The sequence below is a fragment of the Drosophila nasuta genome, chromosome 3 (genome assembly GCF_023558535.2).
Source record: "Drosophila nasuta strain 15112-1781.00 chromosome 3, ASM2355853v1, whole genome shotgun sequence".
NCBI classification, from domain to species: domain Eukaryota; kingdom Metazoa; phylum Arthropoda; class Insecta; order Diptera; family Drosophilidae; genus Drosophila; species Drosophila nasuta.
In genome coordinates, this window is record NC_083457.1 from 25,291,087 (window position 1) to 25,314,536 (window position 23,450).

Genomic DNA, 23,450 nt, shown 5'->3' on the forward strand with positions numbered 1-23,450 from the left:
AGAAAGTCACAGTCGAGTGTGCTCGACTGTGAGATACCCGCTACCCAATTTTAATAAAGGCAAAATACTAAAAAATACTAAAAATATACCAAATGGAATGTGTGGTATATCGATATAGTACACCATTCAAAATATACCATAAACGGCACAATGTGCCAGATTGTCGGCCAAAGCAACTCAGACCCCTAGTAAGTAGGGGTTTTTTGCCCATACAAAAGTATTTCCTTAATAACTTCCACAATTTTTATCTGACCAACCAAATTTTCAGGAATCATAACTACTATAGTAATTATTATATGTACCAAAAGTCGTAACTCTAGCTTTAAAATTAGGCTTGTTATTCGATTTTTTTGATTTGCGGGGGCGGAAGTGGGCGTGGCAAAAATTTGAATCAAACTTGATCTGCGTGCAAACATAACAAATGCTGTCGAAAAAAAATTGTAGCTCTATCTCTTATAGTCTCTGAGATCCAGTGTTTCATACGGACGGACGGACAGACACACAGACGGACAGACGGACATGGCTATATCGTCTCGGCTGTTGACGCTGATCAAGAATATATATACTTTATAGGGTCGGAGATGCCTCCTTCTACCTGTTACATACATTGTAAATGTATCCGTTACTTAAAAATGCGAGCTCAATGGATTGGTGCTGTAAGGTTTTATCTTTTAATGGATCTGTAATCTCTAAAGCTTTAAAGTTCAGAACTCAAAGCTCCTCAGCACTGACCAAAAACACAGCGTACAAACTCATTCGAGAGTGTATAGTAAACATAAACAAACCGCGTTTCTCCGGAGACCTCGCACGCAATTCGCGTCGTTTATCTAATCGGTGCCCTACACACCCATTGATAATGGAACCGAGAGAGAAGAGTGAGAACAGCGCTTACTCATAGTATCGTGCGTAGTATGATCGAATATTTCGCAATAGAAGCATGTCAAAGGCTGCAGCTGCAGCAGGGACTGAAAAAGGGAATTTACAAAAAGGAACTTGGTAATGCCTACAGCAGAGGTGGGTCATGCGGCCGATCCGCCAGCTCATATAATGGGCTATACGATCCGAAGTCGCACCCGCATCTATGTGTCATACATTATACCCAGCTGCCTCGGTTTACTGGTGTTTATGGTGCAAACAGCGACGGACTTGGCCTTGAGCTCACAGTATTTCCGGGTGCAAGAGATTGGCTATGGCGTGGGAACACTTATCTTAGTGTTGATACCACCGCTACTCACGTTTATCCTGGTGCTGTTATCGCGTGAGCAACGTTGCAGCGCTTGTGGCGAGCGCAGCAAGTGGAAGAGCTTCTGCCTGGGATTATTGCAGCTGCTGATTTTCCCATTCGCGGTGCTTTGCAGGTGAGTTGAGGGGTTTTTGCTTAAGAGATTGCACTAAAAACTCTCTCCGCCGGACATTGACAAGTTATTTTTGGACGTCCAATGGAAGTGTTTATTAAAACGTTAAAGAGGTGAAAACTACAGTGAAATCTCATTGGACAGTCGCTCATTCCTTGTCCAACCAACTGGAAGGGAATAATCAGATTCGTTTATTCATTCTCAAAAGAGAATTATTATTATTAGCTAAAAACACAGTTGAACCCAACTACAGTTGTTTTACTTCGTTCCTCTTAACAGATTCACCATGCGCTTCTTTTGGTCTATTGAGGCGCTATTCCATGACGAAGACGACGTGGAGCGCATGAAGTGCTTGGCAAAGGCTACGCAAACCTCCAGCATCGAGCTGTATCTGTTGATCCAGGCATACGCACAAGCAGCTCCACAGATTATTCTACAGATTAACCACATGCTGCTGCAAGGCGTCTTTCGCAACTACGAGACAAGTGAGTAGCAATAAGGAACTTTTGTAGCTGGTGAGATTAACTGAGAACTTCAATTGTAGCTACATTGCAGGCCATGTGCTTGGTGTTTTCGGCTATCGATCTGGCTGGGATTACCACCAGCTATCATCGCATGGAAAGTCAACGTCGCGTGGGACGCCATTATCCCTGGGCGACGCCACAGCAGGTGGCGACGCATCGCTGTCAGCTGGAGCAGAACCAAAGGCTCTGCGGCGAGGCGGAGCAACGTAAGCGTGAATCGGAGCGAACGCTGGCGACCAGTTTTCCGCAGTCAGACAAGATCATGGAGAACTTTCATGCCAGGCAGGCAGTAGACAGTCCCGAGGTGGACACGCATGTGCTGCACGTCACCGGCATGGATGAAGTGGACAATGATGGGGTGGAGACGCTACAGACGCAAGCGTTACTGCATTCACCCATCGGCAATGCCACCGACGATGATAAGCTGCACCGTCATGTGCGGCCGAAGCTGCAGCTGCAACAACGCGAACAGATGGCCAACCTAGATCGCATCGATGTGCTGGACTCGGTGCCAGAAACGCCAGCGCCACCCCCACCACCAGCCACAGCGCCGCCAGCGTTGCCCATGCTGCGGCTGCCAACAGAGAATAGTCCGCCCGAGCTGCAGACGCCCGATCTGCGACGCACCATGTCGGACAACGAGCATCGACGCAGTCGCCGGGTAACGCGTCCCCTCTCACAGCTGGAGACATTCAAGGACATGCTGCTGGTCAATGCGCAGCTGTACATTAAGGAGCATGTGCCGCGTCCGCCGAAACTGCTTGTTGGTCGCCTGGACGAGGAGCCAGAGGAGAATGAGCGCACACCACTGGTTGTGGCACAGACCCCGAAGGGCACACCACTCACACCCGAGGATGTGGTTGACTTTTACTTCCCACGACGCACGAAGATTGTGAATGGCATACAGCAGGATGATTTCGCGGGTCGCACCATTGCCTTCTTTGGTTGGATTGCCTTCATCATTATGCGTATGCTGTCGTTGGCCACCTTTTGTTTCTTCTATCCACGCGCCTTCTTCATCATTATGGGTGTGCACTATGCTCTCATGCTCGCTGCTTTGACGCTGGAGACACGTTGTCGTGGCGGCTGGAATCGCACACTTTTTTACCTAGTGCTCGGCTACATCTACATCTTTGTGCTGCTCGAGTTCCGGGTGTGCTTCAAGAGCATACGTGTCTGGTATGGATTGTATTTGGTGCTTATACTGGTGGAGAACATTACCATGTCGTCCATTTGGTATGCAAATGAGGAGTTCGAGTCCTGGTGGTTTGGCTTCATCTGGGAATGGATTGTCTACAGTGGCATACTCTTTCTGGCTACCATTGTTGTCTACTATTGCTTGCTGCGACCCAAGGATGTCTCCTTGATTGTCGAGGACGAGCCCACAGCTCAATCCCCATCCCCATCGCAATCGCAGTCAGTTGCCTAGCTTTTAAGTTGCCTGGCACCAATTTTGTTTACCCGGCACAGCAGGCGCCTTTAGTCATAAGTATTTATTTAACAACAACAGCATTAAAAAATTATTTTTTGTTGAAACACGGTACCAAAATGAATCAGAATGAGAATTTCCGCTTGAGAGGCAAAGGACCTTGTCCAGCCGAAACAACTGAGACACAACGTAGCTTTGGTGTACCCTACAGGAATAAAAAACTAAGTAAGGCTCCAAGTCCACCTTATATGACTCATATTCATCACATATAACTTGCAGTTACTCGTGCCAATCGAATGGAGCAGTTTCTTTGGCAAGAATTTTTTGACGAATACAAGCGTCAGAGTTCCGTTAAACCTGACTTGGGACCTGATCACACCGAATATTTTGTGCAATACTGTAAGGACAAGCCAATCGAGGATGAGGAGCGAATGGAAGTTCGTGTCAACAAGTATCCACTGTATTGCACTTCGGCCATCACCGTGTGGAATCACGACGGCGACGTTACAAAAACCTTCAAGACAAAGTACTCCATCACTCGGCCTCTTGCCGAGTGCAGCGAGAAGTTTGGACCATAGTAAATTAACTAATTAATTGATAAATTAAGTTCACTACATTTACCGTTGTATCATAAGGCCAACAACAAATAATTTAAATAACTAATTACTATTGTAATTAATTGCAAATAAAGTTTGGTCACTAAGCAGTGCGTTGCTTGTCAGCTGCAAGCAGTGCACTGCTTTACTAAAGTCTATCGTTTTTATTGAAGAATGTCATTTATCACGTAAGCAAGTAAATATGATTGAATTGTTTCGCCGTTTAAGCAATGGCATTCCCATGAATATACTTACACTTTTAAAAATTACACAAAAATCAAATTTAATTGCAGCTTATCAATATAATAAAATTATATAATCAATACATATGGATAAGAGATCACTCGTAGTCGTCGTTTTTATACGCTGAACTCGCTTTTGATGTTTTTGAGATACGACTCGAAATTGCCAATAGTCTGAGTAAATATTCCTCCTCATTGCAATGTAAGCACAAGTCTATGAACTTGTTAAGCTCCGGCGAATTAATATGTTCTAAAATGTCAACAGCCATATCCAAAGCCTCCTTAGTCCGTTCTACTTTATACTGCATCGCATTGGCCTTAACAATAAGCATAATACTCAGAAAGTTCCACAATGCATTGTTACACTCGCGACTTTCCTTAATAGACAAACGAGCATAAAAACAACACTCATCATAGTGTCCTTGTGATAAATGCTTACTGGCAACCTGATGATATAGATAACATTTCTCGACTTTGCGAATCTAATGCGCAGTTCAAAATGCGTTAAAAGTTTTCGGAATTTTCTTCCTTCGATATCCTGATCAGTGCCCTCTTGGTAGGTAGAACGATCCCCAAATACAAATGGTGTAATATCCTTTGTCTTATCTATGGGTAACTTTAAGAGATCGAGTAAGGCTGAAGGCTCATCGACGTTGAATTTGTTTGGAGCGTAATATTGATCGGATAATGCCAGCGCCAGTATATTATATACCTCATTGATAAATTCAAATTTCCAGCACATGACGCGATTTGTTTTCTTTACATAATATTGACTCATGATTTTTTCAACGTAATCGGAGAGTTTCTAAAATTATACTCAAAATTAAAATATTAAATGATACAATACTAACAGAATCTACCTTAATCTTCTTCTCTTTACGCATTTTACGGATTTGTCGCAGATCGGATAGCATATTCCGATGTGTCTGCGACTGTATACGGAAGAAATACGCCGCATTATTTTTTTCCAATGACTTTAAGTATTTCACAAAGTAAAGTGGACTTCGAGATTGTAACATTTTCTTTATAAAATAAAATTTTGTTAAATTACTTTCCGGTATATGATTCAAGCAAACTACCCACCATAAACTGTCTGACTATCTCATACTGTTTCGTTGATATATCTTCCATAATTTCTTTTGAACGTTTGCACTGTTCCAATAACAAACTTGGATTTTTGCGCAATAGTTTCATGAAAAGAATATCATACCACGAGTCATTCATATATGTCTGATGAACTACATTAAAAGCAAGCCTTATTCGCGCTATTTCTAGTGGGGATAAGATTTCTTCCTATTCGAAAAATGTAAGGACGTAAGGATTATATAGTTATTAGTTAGTTAGTTGTGTTACCTCTATTTCTGGTATGCTAACAACATCGCATTTCCCCTGGTCTCTTAATCTTCTCCACAATGGACGTTCATCCTTTATTGCCTTCGCTTTGGTGATTTCGTTAACACGTTGAATCAATTTCTGATTTCGCAAAAAAAGCAAGGACATCGCTTTTCCAGTCACATCTTCAATGACATCATTAATCTACCCCAAATATTCAATAGAATCAGCCTATAATTTGATTTATTCGAAAAACTTACTACTACAAGTCGCTTTCGAAATGACTGTGCTTCGTTTCCCTTGAAAAATTTAAAATTATTCTGCAGTTCGACCTTGCTAGCCTCAAATTGATTCAACTCGAATAATTGAGAACATATTTCCAGATTGATGTTCACATTGGGTCCCCTAGATTTCATTGCCATTTCTAATTAGGAAATAAGTTAGATAAATCCATTATAGACTAAAATGAAAGGTCTTACGTCCAGCTTTTCTTGCATCGACTAATGCGCTTTCTATTAGTGCAGCCTTTCGATGGCTCTGACTCCGACGATAGAGTGTCATATAATCATTCGGACTAATTTGCAGGGAATTATCATAGTAATAGTTGGCTGTATCATTCAAGCGACGATAGGAATAATATATCCCCCAGTCTCTAAACATCTTTTGTTGGATATCATCATTCCATCCGATTTTCATCCAATGCGGAACAGCCATTTTTAAATTAAATTCGTGAACTCTGTCTATAAATACTATCAATTCCTTGCGGAGCGTTTGTAGGTTTGTGATATTTATTGCTTTTCTATCAATTTTTAAAAAACGTTTTTAATATTTTTTTTTTTTTTTTGGTTTAGCTGTGTTAGTGTACAGTGTAATGTGTATTGTGTGTGAGGTTTAGTGTGATGAAACATATTTTGCAAGGAGATCTCTGAGCAGCTTTTTGAATTGTCGCTCACATTTTCGATATAATTTCAGAAATCGCTCAAATATGCATATCGATAAATGTATAGTTTCAAAAGTGTGTACACACTGTTCTCCGTGTAGTTGCCAGCCCTTATCATTAACGCTATAGTACAACACTGCCGCTGACGTGTCTGTAAAAAATATCGAAGCTAAAACAGGCGGTGCAGGCTATTAAGTGTTTTTTTATTTATTTATCCTATAGCATATAAGCTGCGTTTTAAAACGCCACATCTTATAGGAGAATGTTCAAATTAGGTGAGTCATTGAATCGAGAGTTAAAGTAATATAAAAGTCGCTCTGAACCTCATGCGAGTGTTCGGTCAAACGCCGGCTAAGAAGTCGCTCTCGCTATCTCGCTCTTCACGATAGTTGCCGGCGTCGACGCTGGCGTTGACTGCTGCTGACTGGCTGAGCTGTCTTTACAAACCATTTCATTTTCTTCTTTCTTTCATTAATGAATTGCACACTTTTATTGTCTAAAACAGCCTTAACGCTTCTGTGCGTCCTGTGCGCTTTAGCAAGCACATGGAGTGCGCGCACCGTTGACAGCCACCTGGGGCCAAAGGATCTCACCCGCCTACAAAAAGTCTTTGTTGATGGCTTAAGTTCAAACGATTTGCAAGCGATCTTCTTTGCCAGCCAGAACATTGAAACCACTGATGCGGCAACAAAAGAAACACTATGCAAGAAGATTTTGACGCTGCACGAAGAATCCAAATTGAACGTAAGTACTCCACATCCAAGTTATCCAAACTATCTAATGAAACTAATGAAACATCTGCTGTTTTCTTGCAGAACTTTGAAAAAGACTATTACCTAGTTGGTGCCAATAGAAATCTACGCTGCACAACAAAACTTCCCGAATCCTTGCTCTCAAAGATCTACAGCTCTTTGGACTCTCAGCTGGGAACTACGCAGGAGATTTACTATCGCATCGTCACCCACAAAGCTCTCGGTGTTCAGATCAGTGAAGCGGCTCAGACAAAGGTGGCAAAGCGTTTGCAGGAGCTATTGAAGACAGATGATTCACTCAGTGGCCTAGGCTACGGATTTAATGCGGCCATCGAACTGGGACAAAGTGGCAGTTTTGTTGCGAATCGCATAGAGGATGCCATTGTGCAAGCCGACGAAGTCGATGGTAAACTGCTTCAGTTCGAAGGTGGTCTTAGCATTACGGCTTTGATACTCAACGGAGCCTTTGGTGTGGCAAAGACTTATAATAAGCCAGCTCCTGTCACAGCTGAACAGGCTGTTAAGTTCGCCAACTATTTGTTAAGCCGTCGTTCGGTGCAAACCGCTAAGGGAGCGCATGTGCTCATCGAAGCTCTCAAGACGATTAGTGGCAATGAAAAGATTGCTCCCATTTGCATTCAGCTGATTGGCAATGGACAACTAGAGGCGCAATCACCAACACTGAATGTGGCCGTTGTCGATTTGCTAGGCAAACCACTGTCGCCAGCCGTGCAGAGCATTAATGCCAAGATTCTTGTGAAGAAGGATAACTCAGTGTTGGCAGAGAAAGTTCAGCTGGCTTCCAAGTCTTCCGACAAGACCACCTATGCTGCTGATCTGAGCAGTCTGAAGCCAGCACGTGGCATCTACCAGGTGGAGTTGAATGCCAATGGCGTTTACACACAGAAACTGCAACTGAAAGTGCTCGGACGCGTTAAGGTGCAGTCTCTGGAGGTGGGTATTGCCGAATCCGATGCCAGCGCAGCCACCCGCAAGCAAAGCGTCAGCTTCCCCAGCAAATTGAAGGACACACTGTCTGCGGACAGCACACAAAAGCTGTTACTCAAGGCTGTGCTTATCGATGAGAGCAACAGCAAACCCATTACAGTGCACCAGGCGTTTGTGCGTCTGTACAACAAAGAGACAGACAAGGAGATCATTTTTGTGGCGGAGCAGGACAGCAGCAAAGCCTACAAGTTTGACATGGATGTGGGCAATCAGGGCAAGAATTTCAATTACCAAAGCGGTGTCTACAACATCTATCTAACGGTCGGCGATGCCTCCCTGTCCAACTCTTTCGAGTGGCTGTTGGCCGATGTTCAGCTGAAGTTCAACCAGCCTGACAAGGGTAAGTCAGAAGGCGCAAGCTCTTGTTAAGATCTTTATTTTAAGGTATTCCTAATTTACAGACCCTAAGCCAAGCGTTGTTCGAGGAGCTCTGCCAGAGATTGTGCATCAATTCCGTGTACCCGATAAGCGCCCGCCCCGCATTGTATCCGATATCTTCACTGGTCTGTGCATAACGCCTCTGGTGCTGCTCTTTGTGTTCTGGGGCAAATTGGGCATCAATGTCTCAAACTTGTCATTGTCGCCGAGCACAATCGGTTTCCATGTTGGCTTCGGTGGCATTTTGGCGCTGTTCTTCGTTTTCTGGCTGCAACTGAACATGTTCCAAACGCTGCGCCTACTGATACCAATCGCAGTATTTACATTCCTGTGTGGCAATCGCGTTCTGCGTCGCCTCTATGCACAACGCACCAGCAACATCAAAAATGCAGCGGGAACATCATAATAAGTGACCCATCCCGATGGCGTTAAGGCTGTTCTCCCATCAGCACACGATTCAGCTGATCATAAATGCACGACGAGTCACTGTTACTCTCTATCTAAAACAAACTATAAGTAAAAAACTTTAATAAAGCGTTTAGTGTAAGCTCTATTAAACCACACAACACATAAATGTCTTGTCTATGTAATACACCATAGTCTTAATTCAAAAGACTCACAACTTTTTAGTAGATTAAAAGGCCTTTCGATACGGATAATTCGAGAGATTTCGATTAAAAGAAAACAGATTGCAAATATGTAGTATAAAAATTAACGAACAAGGTTTTATGATAAGTATATACAGACGATAACAGGCAATAATTATTTAACAGAATAGCACTCAATTGAAATGAATTTGCTAATACCAATTACAAATTGGCCTTCATGAAAGGTTTAAGGTATTTGTGGAATGCAGCGTTCACCGGCTCCTTGTTCAACGGATTCTTCTTGGTCGATTCAAAGATGCGCTCATAAACATTGCCATCGTAGGCACCAAGAGCAGAGTCCAAGACGCGATCATGCAGATCGAAACTGTCGACGAGTGCCACGGCATTTGGACGCAAACGATTCAAACAGCTCTCTAGTCGCGTCTCCAAATTGGTCACATCCTTATCAGTTAGGTTAATGAACTGCATAGACAAGAGAATACAGCAAGTTATCGCGGGTTATCAGTTCAGATATAATTGTTATATACGAACACGTAAGAAGTCTCCAATACGATTGAGGCAGGCATCGACTAGATAGAGTTCCAGCACAACCTTGAGCACATCAGCCAAGGCGGGGGACACATGTTTGGCAACCTGCGTCAGCTCTGTGTATGCGGATTGGGCCAAGAAGGCGCGACCATGCAGCTAAATTAAAAAATTATTTAACTGTACAATTGAGTAATTATAATCATTCCTTGCTTACATCTGCAGCTGATGTTAAGAAGGGTCCACTAAGATTGGCCGACACTTCGACACCATGTCCTTGTTTGCGACGCACTTCGAGCTGTTCGTAAGCCACACGAACTTTGCTATAAGTTAATCAAATTAGAGATTTCAATTGGGATTACAGCACTTTTGACTTACTTGGCAGCCACGAATTGGAATGCTTTGACAATCGATTCCAAGGAGCCGTCGAAATTAACGAATTCCTGCAGCTTGATTGCCTCGTTAATGTAAGCCACTGTGGGCACCAGCTGTTCACCATTCAGAGCCTGGCCATAGACCTTGACCAGATAGCGTGCCGTTTGGAGCAGCATAACCGTGTTCTCTCCCTCGTAGGTGCACACGGCAGTTGTCATGCCGTAGATGGTTGGGAAGTTGGAGCAATCCATGTAGCCATGGCCGCCGCAGGATAGACGGCACGTCTCCACACCAGCTGTAGCGTCTGCACTGCAAATGGCTTTCAGGCAACATGACAACGCATGCATCTCTGGCAAACGATTCAGATTACCCAACTCGATTTCGCCAGAGAGCACATTGTACATGCTCCAGATGCTATCTCCCGTCGTCTTAAACACAATAGCCTTGGCGATTTGCGGGAATAGCTTCAGCTGCTGTGTAGTGTGATCCATAATCTGTGGTTCCGGCTGATTGGGATCAATGGGACTCTGGCGACGCACCGCCGAATAACGTGTGGCAATTGTCGAGGCCTTGGACAAACTGTAGGCAGTGTCACGAATGAGCGCACAGCGTACAAACATCATTGTGCCGTAGGTCAGCACACTATTCTTAGGTGCCACGTAGGTGCCATCGGGCAGCACCTGCTGATTCTTCATCAGCATATTGTTAAGTGGCACACGCACATTCTTCAGTCCCAGATAGCCATTGTTGACGCCCTTCATGCCGAGCTTGGTGCCAATGTCACCAATGTCAATGCCTTTCATTGGTTGATGAGTCTCCAAGTCGCGCAGCTGAACAATGAACGGCGCCAATCCTCTGAACTCTCCCTTAGTGTATAGTTGTGCAACAACCACAGCATGATTTGCGGTATGTCCCACTGTGAAGAAAGGATGAACAATTCTTGTGAATCTTGTATATATTCCTAAAAAAGCTGAATGTCCTTACTAAGTGGCTATAAGGGGATAAGTTTGTCTTAACGGTAAGAGCTAAGAGCTACATCATAAATAATTACTTACAGCCTCCTGGCCACCATTTGTAGGCGCTACGCGAGGGTGTATTGATCACAAACTCCTGTGTGCTGGCATCGTAATCGGCACGCGTCTCCAGACCACGCAGGAAGGTACCATGTCCTAGCTCGGTTTGGGCATAGGTGCCAATAATCTCGCAATCCCAAGCCTTGGGCAGCCACTCCACCTGCTGATCCATGGTGCCCTGACCCATAATCGTTGGCACAAACATCACGTAGTGCAGCGAGAGAGGATTACCCTCCTTGAGCAAGGCGGCGCCCAGAGATCCTCCCAGCAATGCACTTAAAAAAAAAGGATAACAAAAGATTACTAAACTGTTATCTGAAAGGAATGCCAGCTATATACTTGTAGGTGTCCACGCCATCCTCGCCGTCGGCTCGCAATTTGCGTATCTTCTCGCCAATGAGGCAAGCCTTACGCAGACTGTTCTCGTAAAGCTCCTTGTGCGACATGTAGGATGTGGGCAGATCATCCTTCAGGGCCGGATCCTCCAGAAAAAGCTTTTCTGCAAAAGCGAGTCATTAATCATTAATCATAAATCATTAATGTCATTATGCAGACAGGAAGGAGACCCGTAAACAATTTGGTCGTATCCAAAATATTCTTCCGGTACTGATCAACCTTTGAGCAGACGAGATTTAAAGTAATCCACTAGATAAACTCAAACCTTATCGGTGAAGGCCGGAAAATTGTGGGCATTCTCAAGAATTTCACAAATATACGTATGAGTGTGTAGGCGAGTACTATCAAAGTCTATAAGTCGTTGCATATTAATGCCAACTAATTAATTGGGAGATTTTCGATACGGTTTCATGTTCAAAGTTCAACGGCCATTTAACTGTCATAAGTCAGTTAACTGGTTGAAAAGAGGAAGAGTAAAACTGGTAGCTGTCGCGCTAAGCTAACAACAGCAATTAATTCATAATGTTTCACTAATATGCGTTTAAATGTTTTTGTAAAGTTGTTAGCGAATGGGAAAGTGAAGAAAATGCAAAGCAAAACAAAACTCAATAAAACGCCGGTCATAGGTTGCAAAAAAAATAGAGCAATCAAAATTAATAAGCCGCATATTAACGTATAGTATGAGAGAGAGAGAGAGATAGAGGGAAGGCGGAGTTGCCACATAACTTTGAATACAACCAAACCTTGGCTTATCCCTAATCCCGTTTAAGTCCGACTGGTCAGCGAGAGAAAGAGAGAACAAAAGAGCGACAAATCAGAGCTTTAGTATTTCGCCATATTATGTGCTGTGTCATGCTATTACTGTAATTATTAAAAAGCTCTTGCCACTTTTTGGCGCAGCTCTTTAACCTGAGCTTACAACAAACCAGTTAATTGCATTTATGAGAGAGAGCGCTAACTTACCCAAGGCCTTCTTCTCTTTGTATCTGTCTTCGCCGCCAGCCCAATAGACGGAAAACTCATGGGGGTCAAAGGTTGCAGTATTGCGTTCTTTTTGCAAATCAGGATTTACTTCGAGTGCTGGCATTTTATTGCTGTTGTTGATGTTGCTGCTTCTAATAAGTTACACACGTCAAAGCCCAAGTCTTATTTGCTTGATACGTACGCGTGCGTCTTCGACAACTGGCGAGTACTAACTAAATTGAAAATAGAAATAAATCCATGGAGTAGTATGCGTACTGGGTGCCTATGTAGCTGCGATCACATCGTCGTTGGTTGCGCAAATCTAATCTGCTCAGGCACAGTGAACTTTAAACGCTCAGTCGGATAGGAAAATACATGTGTAATCAGCTTCTCGGTTGATAATTGCAATAGTGTGCTTTAATCAATCTTTTGTTGTTCCAATGCATTGGAAAATAAAAACGCTAATCTGTTTTATTGTCACTCGAATTGTAGATATTTTCACTCTCTCTCTTTGTTTATTGTGTATGGTCAGCTGAGTGCCAGGGCTGAAGACGTTGCCCTATTGTTGACAACGTTGCCAGACCTCATTTAGTATGAGTGGCGCGCAAAGTAAAAAATTCAAAATACATTTGGATAGTTTATTTGCTAGTACAATAATATAAAAGAGTTTATAAATATATCTAATCTTTGGCTTAGTAATAGAGTAGAATATGAATCACGATTTTAATACAATTTTAGTTAGTCGTTATAGTAGTAGTAGGATATTTAAATGCTAAGCTAAAGGCTATGCGCCTGACTGGTGGCTATGGGAATGCCACGTTGATGCTGATGCTGTCCAACTCCGGCTGTTTCATAGGCGCAGCAGCCGTTCCCACTTCGCGACTGATCCAATTGCATACCCATATCAGATGGATACCAATGAGCATCCTGTAATTGGGTGTAGCTGGCGTCACTCACAAGCTGATGTTCATTACGTGGCGCCTTAGGATAGGATTGCGTCTGGGCAGTTTGCCAATCCATGCGCGTTGAGCTGAATGTCTGGTTCGAAGTGCGATTGTTACCATGCTGTTGCAAGTGCTGATGAAACTCAAAGGGCCAGCTCTGAAAAAGTAAATGATATTATGATGGTGATGTATTGCTGCCATGAACATAAGCAATTGTGGGGCAACCGCATGGTTATAAATGGAACAATATAAAGACAAGCCAAGGAAAAGCGACAGCGCCATTGTTTGTTTACACAGATTTGATTGTTTTTAGTGGCTCTTTAGAATGAGATGCAATGTTTTCATAGTTGAACAATAACAGCGTCGTTAACATATCTATAAAAACATAAACAGTTCAAACGAGACAAGAGACACTCATCGGCAGCTTCAACCGTTTGGTAGGGCAATGGGTTGCAACTTGCAACCAATTCCCATTCTCAGACCATCAACTGTGAAGGCGGCGCGTGCGACTCGAGATGAAATTAGGGTGCTGCTGTTGTTGGCTGTGTTAGGATGTGCCTGACAAATACAAACAAAACATAGCCACCGCCATATGGGCACAAGACGCAGTTCGCAGTTCACAGGCCACAAATATTTGCTCAATTATTTTTCACGCATTCAATTCGAATGGGTAAACAATTTGTTTATTAGTTGAGAATTTCCTTTTCCATGTTATTATGATTCATTTGCATTTGCTAAAGAGAATGTGACTATCATACATTTTAAAGTAAAGACTAAGAGAACACTTTTCGTTTAATTACGAGTACCAACTAAATATCAAAAATTGAAAAGAGTCGAAGACGACAGTTTTTCCCTTGGATGTCATTCACTTTGCTCGCTTCAAAGTCGACAATCTTTAAAAATATCACAAGAACAAGAAGAACTGGCGATGATGAAGAATAACCAACGTTCACCGCTCCCGCTCCCGTTGCCTGTGCTGCCCGTCTCCGTGTGAGTCTGTCACTCATATTTAGTATTTTTCGAAATTCACAAAAGTATCTAATTACAGGAAAGCAAAGACAAACTGAAATCACAAATTCTCATTTTAGTACTTGTCTGTATAGTGGGGGGGCCCTACACCTATGCTTGTGAGTATGTATCCAACGAAGGTACCAAAACACTTGAGCAGATGTTGCCCAACATATTGGAATATGTTAATACATTTCAGTCTATTGATTATATTCGATTTTACTTACAGCTGGAGATTAAAATAATATTGAATATTGTTTTTAAAAGTAGGAAATTCATATTTCCGATTTTCGTCACCTTTCACTGTTTATTTCCTTTTTATTGTAAGTGGTAAAATATTCAATTAAAATAAATCATTAACTTTTAATTGTGAAATTAATATTGCAATTTATCAGTGAGGCGTATAAATTGACTTATTGAAACTATAAAATTTCATAAAACAAAAAGGAATTTTCAAATGATACATGACTCAATTATCAAATATTTGTAGAAAAATTCAACGAACATTTCGAATAATATTTATCAAAATTCAAATAAAAACGATTCAATAAATGAAAAAAAAATGTTGTTAAAATCAATCAGAGATGATTTTGAAATTATTTATAATACTTGATATAACAGAAAGGTCGAGCTATAAAGAATTTTTCGGATGCTATATAAATTGAGTATCTAAAAAAAAACAGCATCCTATATCTAAACCTTTCCAAAATCTTTATTACAGCTTGTTCATACATTTAATTAGCTTTTCTATCGAAAGATTAGGTAGCCCACATAATTATGAACCCTGTGTAATACTCGCATTTCAATTAGTATTCCATTTCTCAGATCTAATGATATTTTAATTGGGTTAAATGCTAACTGTCGCGCGTCTGACACAAACTGGATGGATTTGAGCCTATCAACAACGATGTGCCTATCATGCGCAGATCTGCGCTGACACCTGCCACAGATTGACGCAGTCCAGCTGCCGCTGCTGCTGCTGCTGCTGATGATGCTACTGGCAACATGGTGGTGGCTAGCTATTAATACATAAGTAATTCCCGCCGATGTTAAGTGGTGCCACTGACATCACTTCCAGCTTGACACTTACCATGCCGAGATGTCCAGCATTGTGGAAATTAAAAGATGTCGCCGTTCCTGCGACGGCGGAGCTGTTGCTGCCGCTGCAATCTGTCGTTGTTGTTGCTGAATGCCTCGAGTCCAGCAACTCAGCCATGGGATGACCGCCATGCGAATTGCCATTGCCCGTCTCGACGGCACTAATTAGCTGTTTAATGTAGAGCGTGGCCAGCCGCAAGGTGTCCAACTTGGAGAGCTTTGTGTCCGGCGGAATGTTGGGCAGCTTTGTCTTCAGTCTTCCATAGGCACTCGACAGCACACGCATTCGCATGCGTTCCCGTGCGTTTGCCGCATTTCGTTGCACCGGCGGCTGAGAGCCTAATTTTTTGATGGATGCTCAATTAGCCGCAGTTCCAAGCTGTACTACTCGTCGTATACTTACTTTGTGAACTAGCATCCTCATCGAAGTCATCGTCGAACATATCCAAGGGGCTGGAGGAGCGCTTTTTGTGTGGCATGCTTTAACTATTACACTTCACTTGAACACTTTCACTTTTCGATAAATAGTAGTGAATATTACTAATGCACGTATATATACGTATCACTCGAGATTGAACCGTAGTAGCTTCCGTTGCCGAGCACACATCAAACACTTCTGACTATTTCTCACAAGCGATTCTTCCTTTTTACCAGATTCTCCTCGACGAGCTCTCTTGCTCTCTTACTGTTTGTCCCTCTCTTTCTCTCGCTCTCACCATATGGCCTATTTTTGGCACTTGGAGGCGTGCCTTGTGCCTTGTCTGGCGTACGCCGTAATATTGCGCTGCCTACAATTGGTGGAAGTGGCAAACACATGGTGCGATCTCACACGAGATTGGTCCAGCTGCTGGGCTGCCCCCGCTTCGATCTTGTTTACGCGATCCTCACACAATCTGAGTGTGAATCTCAATCTTAAGGATGTCCACGGTGCGAACGCGAACGTAAACGCGTGCTACACGCAGCTGTAACCACCTGGTGCCTACATAGTGCCTAAATTTGATATCGTTGCTTAATCCAGCATAATCACTACCGCATCCGGATGCTCAACAATATGTGGCTCCCAAAATGCACGCGCCACTGACAAGAGCTGAACTTGACCCAACCTCCAAAGTTCAACAACATCTTTAAAACGAGGGATCCTTAAGGACAAGCTGAAATCTTTGACATTGAGATAAACCATCGACTAATATTGAGCAAATCCTAGACTAGCATAAATTGTACATTTTCTTATTTAAGTTCGCTATAAAAATCGACTAAAATACACTATTCAGATCGTAAAAGGATATTTATCTTTCTCTCGGAACTACAGTTAAGTAACATATTTGAAGAGAAAGTATAAACTATGTTTTTAGTAATAGAAAATTATTTAATATATGTATGTATGCACAACTCTAGCATAAATTGCACATTATCCTGATTTGGTTGGCAATAATGTAAAAAAAAAAAACGTTTTATTCAAGTTATAAAAGATAAATTTTAAAAAGAAAAATTCTGAAAACCATAAATAAAATATCAGTGAGGAGTCCTTAAATAATCCTTCGACTAATATTAAGCAAATGCTATTTCGTAATTAAACCCCAACTTTGTTGTTCCAAGAAAATAACATTTCTCGTCCAACTGGTGAAAGGTCGATCATCTTCTTACAGTACTCATCTTCAAATTGGGACTCTCTCCTTTAGTATCTCTCATCCCAAGCCAGCAGGCAGCCTTACTCAAGTGCCTCGGGGAAAGCCATAAATTACACTGCGCTCAATTGTTCGGAGAAAGGCGAAGACTGTCTGCCTCAATGTCTGCTGTGGTTAACAGATCAATTAATTTTCGGACTGCAACTATTATGACATAATGCGTGAGGTTCCTCGAAGCGAACTCGTAATACAATCTGTCAGATAAATCCACCAGACACGCTGTCGCCGAATGGACAGGACAGTCTAGGGGGTCTTAGTTTAGCTAAGTTGATAGGGAGAGTTGAGAACACTTTTTCATTGTATTGGTAGTTGGGAAAGTGAACTTGCGAAGCTGATAAGGCAACTTAATTGCTTTTATCATCAGTGAAGCAAGTAAACCTTAAAACTATTTTTATAAAATATGCGTCATGCTTGTTTATATTTCCATTGTCATTAAATACGTAAGTACAACTTTTGTATATTTGTGAATACTGTAGACTTATAGTGTTTGTGTGAGCTAGTTCCAGCCTAGGTTGTTGCATTGGCCTGCTCTTGTGCCGTTTCAATGGTCACCGTGGAGGCTGTATTAGATGGACTTTGGAAATGCGAAATCACCAGTTCTTCCAAATTGAAATCAAACACGAATACACGTCGCAACTCAGTCTTTAAGCGACAAACGACGCCAGCAGAAGCAATGTTCCACTTCCAGCAGATTAGATCACAGTTGAGAGCCTTGAGATCTCCTTGCAGTGAGATGATATTCTGTTTGCAACGGGCTTAATTTAGTTCTAGACGATAAAGAGACTTCTCTACTCTTACCATAGCAACTGTGTAATCAATCGAGTTGATCTCCTGTCCCTTGATCACAGCTAGCTGTATCTTGGTATGCTGTCGATTGATGAAGCGCACAACCTTCTCCTTGAGGAATTCAGCTGAAGCATAATCCAGTTTCTGTTTGACATCAACTAGAGCAACTTCATATCCATTGATCTGAAATATTCTTGGCTATAAAAGCTGCAGCTTGATAAACGAATGTCTTGCTACCTTCTCGAGAGTAATGACAATCTGTGGACGAGCGCTGCTATAGAGAATGTAGATGAGATTGGCGCCAATGCCACAAAGGATGCCATACTCCAGACTCCAAAAGAGACAGGTGAGAATCGTCACCAAGAAAGGAAAGAGATCGCGTTCTACAGGAAATAGTTGCGATGAAAAATAAATTGGATTAAGCTGCTTCTACTCACTCTTCGATCGCCACATGTCCGGTACTTTTTCCAGCTCCACAAGCGAGATCATAGCCGCTATAATCAGGGCAGCCAGCGTAGTTTTGGGAATGAAATAAAAGGTCTGAGTAAGAAAGGCCAAAGCCATCAGTACCAAGGTGCCAGTCACAGCACCACCCAGAGGAGTCTGCACTCCACTTGCGTTATTGACAGCGGTTCGTGTAAAGGAACCAGTAACTGGCATGGAGAGCACAAAGCTGCCCATAATGTTGCACATGCCCAGCGCAATCATTTCCTGCGAAGCATCTACAATCTTGCCCTTGGCTGTAGATAAAATAAAGTGTTAAGAAATGGCAATCATTGTAGTCTTTGGAGTACTCACAAAATGCCTTAGAAATGGCCACAATCTCGAGTATGGCAATCATGGGAATGGAGCCCAAGGAAGCGCCCACAGTGCTAATCATTTCGCCAAAGGAAACGTACTCTCCATCCACAGTGGTGCTAAAGGGCGGCAGGCGGAATGGCGGCACTCCGGCGGTGATGTTACCCGTGACCCGGAAGGGTTGAGTGCCATCGCGACTTAGAATATAAGCGAGGAAGGTACCAAAGATGACGGCGAGCGCATTGCGGGAGAGCGAGAGATACTTCCAAATGAGCCTATGACCAAATTTGATCTTCGTCACTTGCTGCAAGGCATAGCAAATTATAAAATTATTATAAGCAGAGATTCTTCAGCTTGTGTGTTACCTTCATGAGCAGCAGGAAGACCAAGGTGCTGACGCCCAGCAAGGCATCCCATTTTCTTATGGAGGGCAGGTGTGTGAAAAAGTTTTCCCATGCAGGCAACAGATCATTCGAGGGACCTGTAGGAGAATGATAAGATTGAATTTAGCACAAGGAATAGTAATTTAATTAAATCACAATTAAAAATAAAATTAGTAAAATAAAAAATAAAATAATCTTTAAGCTTAGTCTCTAAAAAAAATATACATATATGTAAACGAAGTCTTAACGGTTTATCTATTGTGCTTTAATTTTAGCTTTGGCCATCATACTTAAGATTGATAATTCCGTTAGTCACTGAATCAGGACACAGGATTTTATTTCAACTGATTGTCAGTACCATACTTTAAGGGATCTCAGCTTTTATGATCTCTGACCACAATATATGTTAGTAGTAAATCAAGATAATTGACCATAATGAACTGGTTTACGGGGCTTAGCTGATAAGCTTTCGACAAATACATGTCTGTAGAGATGGGGGAAGAAACTCACTTGTTAGTCCAAACAGATTGTTTATCTGAGCACTGCCAATTGTTATGGCAGCCGCCATGGTGAAGCCGGTTATAACCGGTATCGATATGAAGCGCACCAGCACGCCCATATTAAGTAATCCCAGCAAGAGGATGATGGAACCGGCCAGAAAACAGACGAGTACAGCATAATCCGGACTGATGGTGGCATACTGATTCACCATCAGCGCCATGATGGCAGTTGTAGCTGTCGAAAGAATCAATTAGAAATGGTGTCAAGATGATTATATGCTAGTTAGTGACTTACCTATGGTGACATCCTTGCAGGAACCAAACACAATGTACATGAAGCAGCCCATGAAGGCGGAGTACAAGCCATACTGTGGCTCCAATCCAGCCACAACACCATAGGCAATCGCCTGTGGTATCGTTGTGAGTCCCACCGTAAAGCCAGCTATGAAATCCTGCACCAGATACGCGGCTCGATAGCGGGGCAGCCACGTTAGAATGGGATACTTGTTCGTTATGGTCGAGGGACGACACAGCTTGCGTTCTGTATCGCGAATCAACGAGCCCACATCGGGCATTTGTTCTCGATAGAGATTATCTGCGAAATCCGAAATTGTGAAATGCATTCTCAATTTGTTTACAGCGTCAAATGCGTTAATGTTGTTGATAACCTCCCCTGCCAAACACTCATTCACACTGTCAAGTTCGAATCCGAATCATAAATTTAATAATATTGCCTGGTAGCAACGAGCTAAGACAACATACACTCTAAAGCATACGGACGCTATATAACCCTGAGATAAGACCCATATATAGTGCGAGTGCGAGCTTGCGGACTTGATTGTTGCTTTGTTTATTGTCCGCACGTAGTTCGTATCAAGCTGCTGTAATTGCTGGGAAAACCAGAAGAAATTTTCAGCTTTCTGAATTTTAATAGAGCTCCCCAATAAAGTTTACCTAATTATCTGAAATTTCTGTAAGACCTTACCACACACAATGAGCTCGCAAGTTTGGCGAGTTATTCGAGTTCGCAAACAACATCTGCTACTTTGTTTAATTACTTGGATTATATGATGATTTTATATGTATGTATATAAGTATATACTATACTGATCTCACAAGTTTGATCAATGGCCAGTCGCTTTCTAACTGGCAATGCAGCAGCTAAAAGAAATAATGAGAGCACGGGATTTGAGCGTGCTAAACTGCCTGACACCCTGTAACATAGGTGCTTGATAGATCCAGCAAGTGTATTAAACCTTTAAAGATGCGTCATTGAATATATTATGTATTAAATTGCACTTTCAACTTGGAAGTTTATGCATCATATTACTAATGAAAAATTCCACTTTGAAAACTTGCTGAATAGCATTTCCATTTCTTATAATAAAAGAATTATGTGTAACAATATTTATGATTGTAAGCGAAAACGAGGTAAGAGTTTTTCATTTTTTCCTTACTCAAGTACGTTGATAGACCTAATGTAACTTTTATCGAAATATATTTTTTAAAATATACATATGTATATATACATATATAGGTTATAAAAATATTTTTTATTATTTATTATTTTAAACGATTAAGATCAAACTGTTGAATTTAATTGATAGCCTGTCTACAAATTAGTTAAATAAATAGTAAATATCCAATTATTATCTCATGCTTGATTTTAATTGTGATCTTGAGCTATAAAATATTAGAGCTAATATAGTTTTTATCAAACAATAAATGTACACATTCATTTAGATTTCTTATTACTTACTTATAATAGTGCAATCTTAAGAACTAAAAAACTTTCAAGCCAAAAAATCTACGAAATGAAGCATACAAAAATGTTGAATTTAATAAGATTCATAATACTACAACGCCAAAGGGCAGATCCCAAATTAACTACCTATACAAAAAAGTGAAGTTGCATCAAGCTTAGCAACCTGTTTGCTCTGCTAAGTCCGGGGTATCGCTGTCAACAGCGAGCGGGAACTCCCGCAGTCGAAGCGAGCAGCAAACTCAAAGCGAATGCAACGCCTCAACGTTAAATTAAAAATTCAAAGACTCACCGTTAATATTATCGGCTCTCATCGCGGCTGTTATTATTTAATATTATGTATTATTATTATTTTGTAGCTCTGTGTTTTATTGTAATTTTCTCGATATCGAGCTCGAGCTCAAGTTCGAGTTATTTTCCGTGTTAAATTACAATGACGCGGCTGAATGAACAATACGTCCGCTCAGTGTGCCGCTCCAGACTCGAATGTGGCGCTCTAATCGCTTCCCCAGTCACATTACCCAGCACAAACGCACACACACAAACGAACACTTAACTCTCAGATACAATATACGCTCTCCAAGCAAACCATATATGATTTGCGAGTTTGATTATCATCACGTTATCTGGCGATTTACAATTACGCCGCTCTTTCGCAGCGATAACAAATTTGCCGAATGGAAAGATGCAGATCGTAATTAAACGCCAATAAAAATAAAAATTGTAATTAATTAATAATGCCTCTTCATACATATGATACTATATATTCTAATTGTTTACTATTTGGCTGTGGGGTCGCTTTCGCTGCTCTGCCAGAGCTTCAAATTCTCCTTACAACCCAATGAACCGGTGGCAATTAGATTCTGGCTGGGATGACAGTCGACACAGATAACCACCTCTGAATGAGCCTCGAGCTTCTGAACCAGCTCCTTGCGCTGCAGACTCCAGATGTGCAGAGAATGATCCTCGCTACCCGACACAATCCACATGCCCGCCGTAACCGAGAAGTTCGCCGAGATGCAGTAGTTGAGATTGATGTGACCCTTGTAGACGCGGAGACATTTCGGCTTCTGGAAGCTCCACAATTTGATCTGGCTGTTCAGATAGGCAGCGAGTATATAGCGGCCATTGGGAGCAAACTTCACATAGCCCACCGGCGAATTATCCTCATCGATCAGCGTTTTCTGCAACACTCCACTTATGGTGTCCCAAATGCGCACCAGACCATCAAAGCTGCCGGTCACAAAGAGACTGCCGTCACGATTAAAGTCCAGCGTTGTAATGGGGTCCATGTGGGCGGGCACAATCTTAAGCGTTTTGCCATTACGCACATCCCACAGGCGAACAGTGCAATCCAAGCTGCTGGATGCAATCAGATTGCCCTGCGGATTCATACTACAGGCAAACACCTGTTTCTCATGCCCTTGCATTGTCCTCACGCATTGCCCACTCAATGGATCCCAGAGCCTAATGCATTTGTCATCGCTGCAGCTAATCAAGCAATCACCATCGGGCGACCAGGTGATATCATTAATGCCCATCATATGTCCCTCAAAACTCTTGGTCGTCTGTCCCGTTCTCACGTCCCACAGCTTCAGCAGGCGATCGCACGATGCACTAGCTAGCCAATCCCCGATTGGACTGAATTTCAACGCACTCAAGAAACACTTGTGTCCCTCTAGTGTGAGCTTCAATGAATAACCAGGAGAAGTAATCGTCGTCTTGCTGCTCTTCGACTCAGTGTTGGGATTGGACTCATTAAGGGGCAATGGCTGCTTGAATGCTTCCTGCGCGCCACTGGCAACAGTAGCCGTAGAAGCCTCTTGCTTTATATTTGCAGACATTACACCGAAAGGATGACGAAGATAAAAGAAGTGATTTTTGCAGGCATACAAATTGACAAGTGACAGCTTTCAATCTGCAATCGAGTTGGAGCTGCCAACATGGATGCCTTGATAATCGATAAAGACTCAACTCGAGTAGCTGCTGC

General features: G+C 42.2%; 7 protein-coding genes across 9 annotated transcripts; 3 read left to right on the top strand and 4 right to left on the bottom strand.

Annotated features, from left to right (window-relative positions):
* The first annotated feature begins 782 nt into the window (after window positions 1–782).
* Window positions 783–3,318, top strand: LOC132788057 (uncharacterized). The gene is made up of 3 exons (XM_060795352.1): window positions 783–1,358; window positions 1,635–1,840; window positions 1,900–3,318. The coding sequence occupies exons 1-3, from the start codon at window positions 1,000–1,002 to the stop codon at window positions 3,306–3,308; spliced, it is 1,974 nt and encodes a 657-aa protein (XP_060651335.1). The 5' UTR covers window positions 783–999; the 3' UTR covers window positions 3,309–3,318.
* A 93-nt stretch (window positions 3,319–3,411) lies between these two features.
* Window positions 3,412–4,058, top strand: LOC132788061 (uncharacterized). The gene is made up of 2 exons (XM_060795356.1): window positions 3,412–3,533; window positions 3,588–4,058. Exons 1-2 carry the CDS (start codon window positions 3,428–3,430, stop codon window positions 3,884–3,886), a joined length of 405 nt encoding a protein of 134 aa, XP_060651339.1. The 5' UTR covers window positions 3,412–3,427; the 3' UTR covers window positions 3,887–4,058.
* Window positions 4,059–4,170: 112 nt separating this feature from the next.
* On the bottom strand, window positions 4,171–6,348 carry LOC132788059 (uncharacterized). Of its 2 annotated transcripts, none has more exons than XR_009632617.1 (6): window positions 5,958–6,348; window positions 5,739–5,902; window positions 5,500–5,682; window positions 5,230–5,435; window positions 5,007–5,168; window positions 4,171–4,951 (listed from the first exon to the last, which is right to left on the bottom strand). XR_009632617.1 is itself a non-coding variant. In XM_060795354.1 (6 exons), the coding sequence occupies exons 1-6, from the start codon at window positions 6,190–6,192 to the stop codon at window positions 4,484–4,486; spliced, it is 1,422 nt and encodes a 473-aa protein (XP_060651337.1). In that variant the 5' UTR covers window positions 6,193–6,346; the 3' UTR covers window positions 4,171–4,483. The 2 variants fall into 2 exon arrangements, 1 of the variants encoding a protein (XP_060651337.1); XM_060795354.1 differs by having other exon boundaries at window positions 5,230–5,439; window positions 5,958–6,346.
* Window positions 6,349–6,531: 183 nt separating this feature from the next.
* Window positions 6,532–9,122, top strand: LOC132788058 (dolichyl-diphosphooligosaccharide--protein glycosyltransferase subunit 2). Its single transcript, XM_060795353.1, has 4 exons — window positions 6,532–6,693; window positions 6,924–7,162; window positions 7,234–8,518; window positions 8,580–9,122. Exons 1-4 carry the CDS (start codon window positions 6,681–6,683, stop codon window positions 8,960–8,962), a joined length of 1,920 nt encoding a protein of 639 aa, XP_060651336.1. The 5' UTR covers window positions 6,532–6,680; the 3' UTR covers window positions 8,963–9,122.
* A 130-nt stretch (window positions 9,123–9,252) lies between these two features.
* On the bottom strand, window positions 9,253–12,968 carry LOC132788056 (probable peroxisomal acyl-coenzyme A oxidase 1). Its single transcript, XM_060795350.1, has 7 exons — window positions 12,497–12,968; window positions 11,477–11,636; window positions 11,120–11,412; window positions 10,068–10,980; window positions 9,907–10,012; window positions 9,696–9,848; window positions 9,253–9,626 (listed from the first exon to the last, which is right to left on the bottom strand). The coding sequence occupies exons 1-7, from the start codon at window positions 12,618–12,620 to the stop codon at window positions 9,366–9,368; spliced, it is 2,010 nt and encodes a 669-aa protein (XP_060651333.1). The 5' UTR covers window positions 12,621–12,968; the 3' UTR covers window positions 9,253–9,365.
* A 214-nt stretch (window positions 12,969–13,182) lies between these two features.
* LOC132788060 (uncharacterized) lies at window positions 13,183–16,075 on the bottom strand. Its single transcript, XM_060795355.1, has 3 exons — window positions 15,950–16,075; window positions 15,539–15,885; window positions 13,183–13,597 (listed from the first exon to the last, which is right to left on the bottom strand). The coding sequence occupies exons 1-3, from the start codon at window positions 16,023–16,025 to the stop codon at window positions 13,274–13,276; spliced, it is 747 nt and encodes a 248-aa protein (XP_060651338.1). The 5' UTR covers window positions 16,026–16,075; the 3' UTR covers window positions 13,183–13,273.
* Window positions 16,076–17,573: 1,498 nt separating this feature from the next.
* LOC132793974 (sodium-independent sulfate anion transporter) lies at window positions 17,574–23,406 on the bottom strand. Of its 2 annotated transcripts, XM_060804164.1 has the most exons (9): window positions 21,753–21,950; window positions 19,994–20,293; window positions 19,709–19,933; window positions 19,181–19,296; window positions 18,816–19,119; window positions 18,455–18,757; window positions 18,255–18,400; window positions 18,030–18,200; window positions 17,574–17,972 (listed from the first exon to the last, which is right to left on the bottom strand). In XM_060804164.1, exons 1-9 carry the CDS (start codon window positions 21,772–21,774, stop codon window positions 17,739–17,741), a joined length of 1,821 nt encoding a protein of 606 aa, XP_060660147.1. In that variant the 5' UTR covers window positions 21,775–21,950; the 3' UTR covers window positions 17,574–17,738. The 2 variants fall into 2 exon arrangements, 1 of the variants encoding a protein (XP_060660147.1); XR_009633178.1 differs by lacking the exons at window positions 17,574–17,972; window positions 18,030–18,200; window positions 18,255–18,400; ... (3 more) ...; window positions 19,709–19,933; window positions 19,994–20,293 and adding an exon at window positions 20,300–20,588 and having other exon boundaries at window positions 21,753–23,406.
* Window positions 23,407–23,450: the final 44 nt, after the last annotated feature.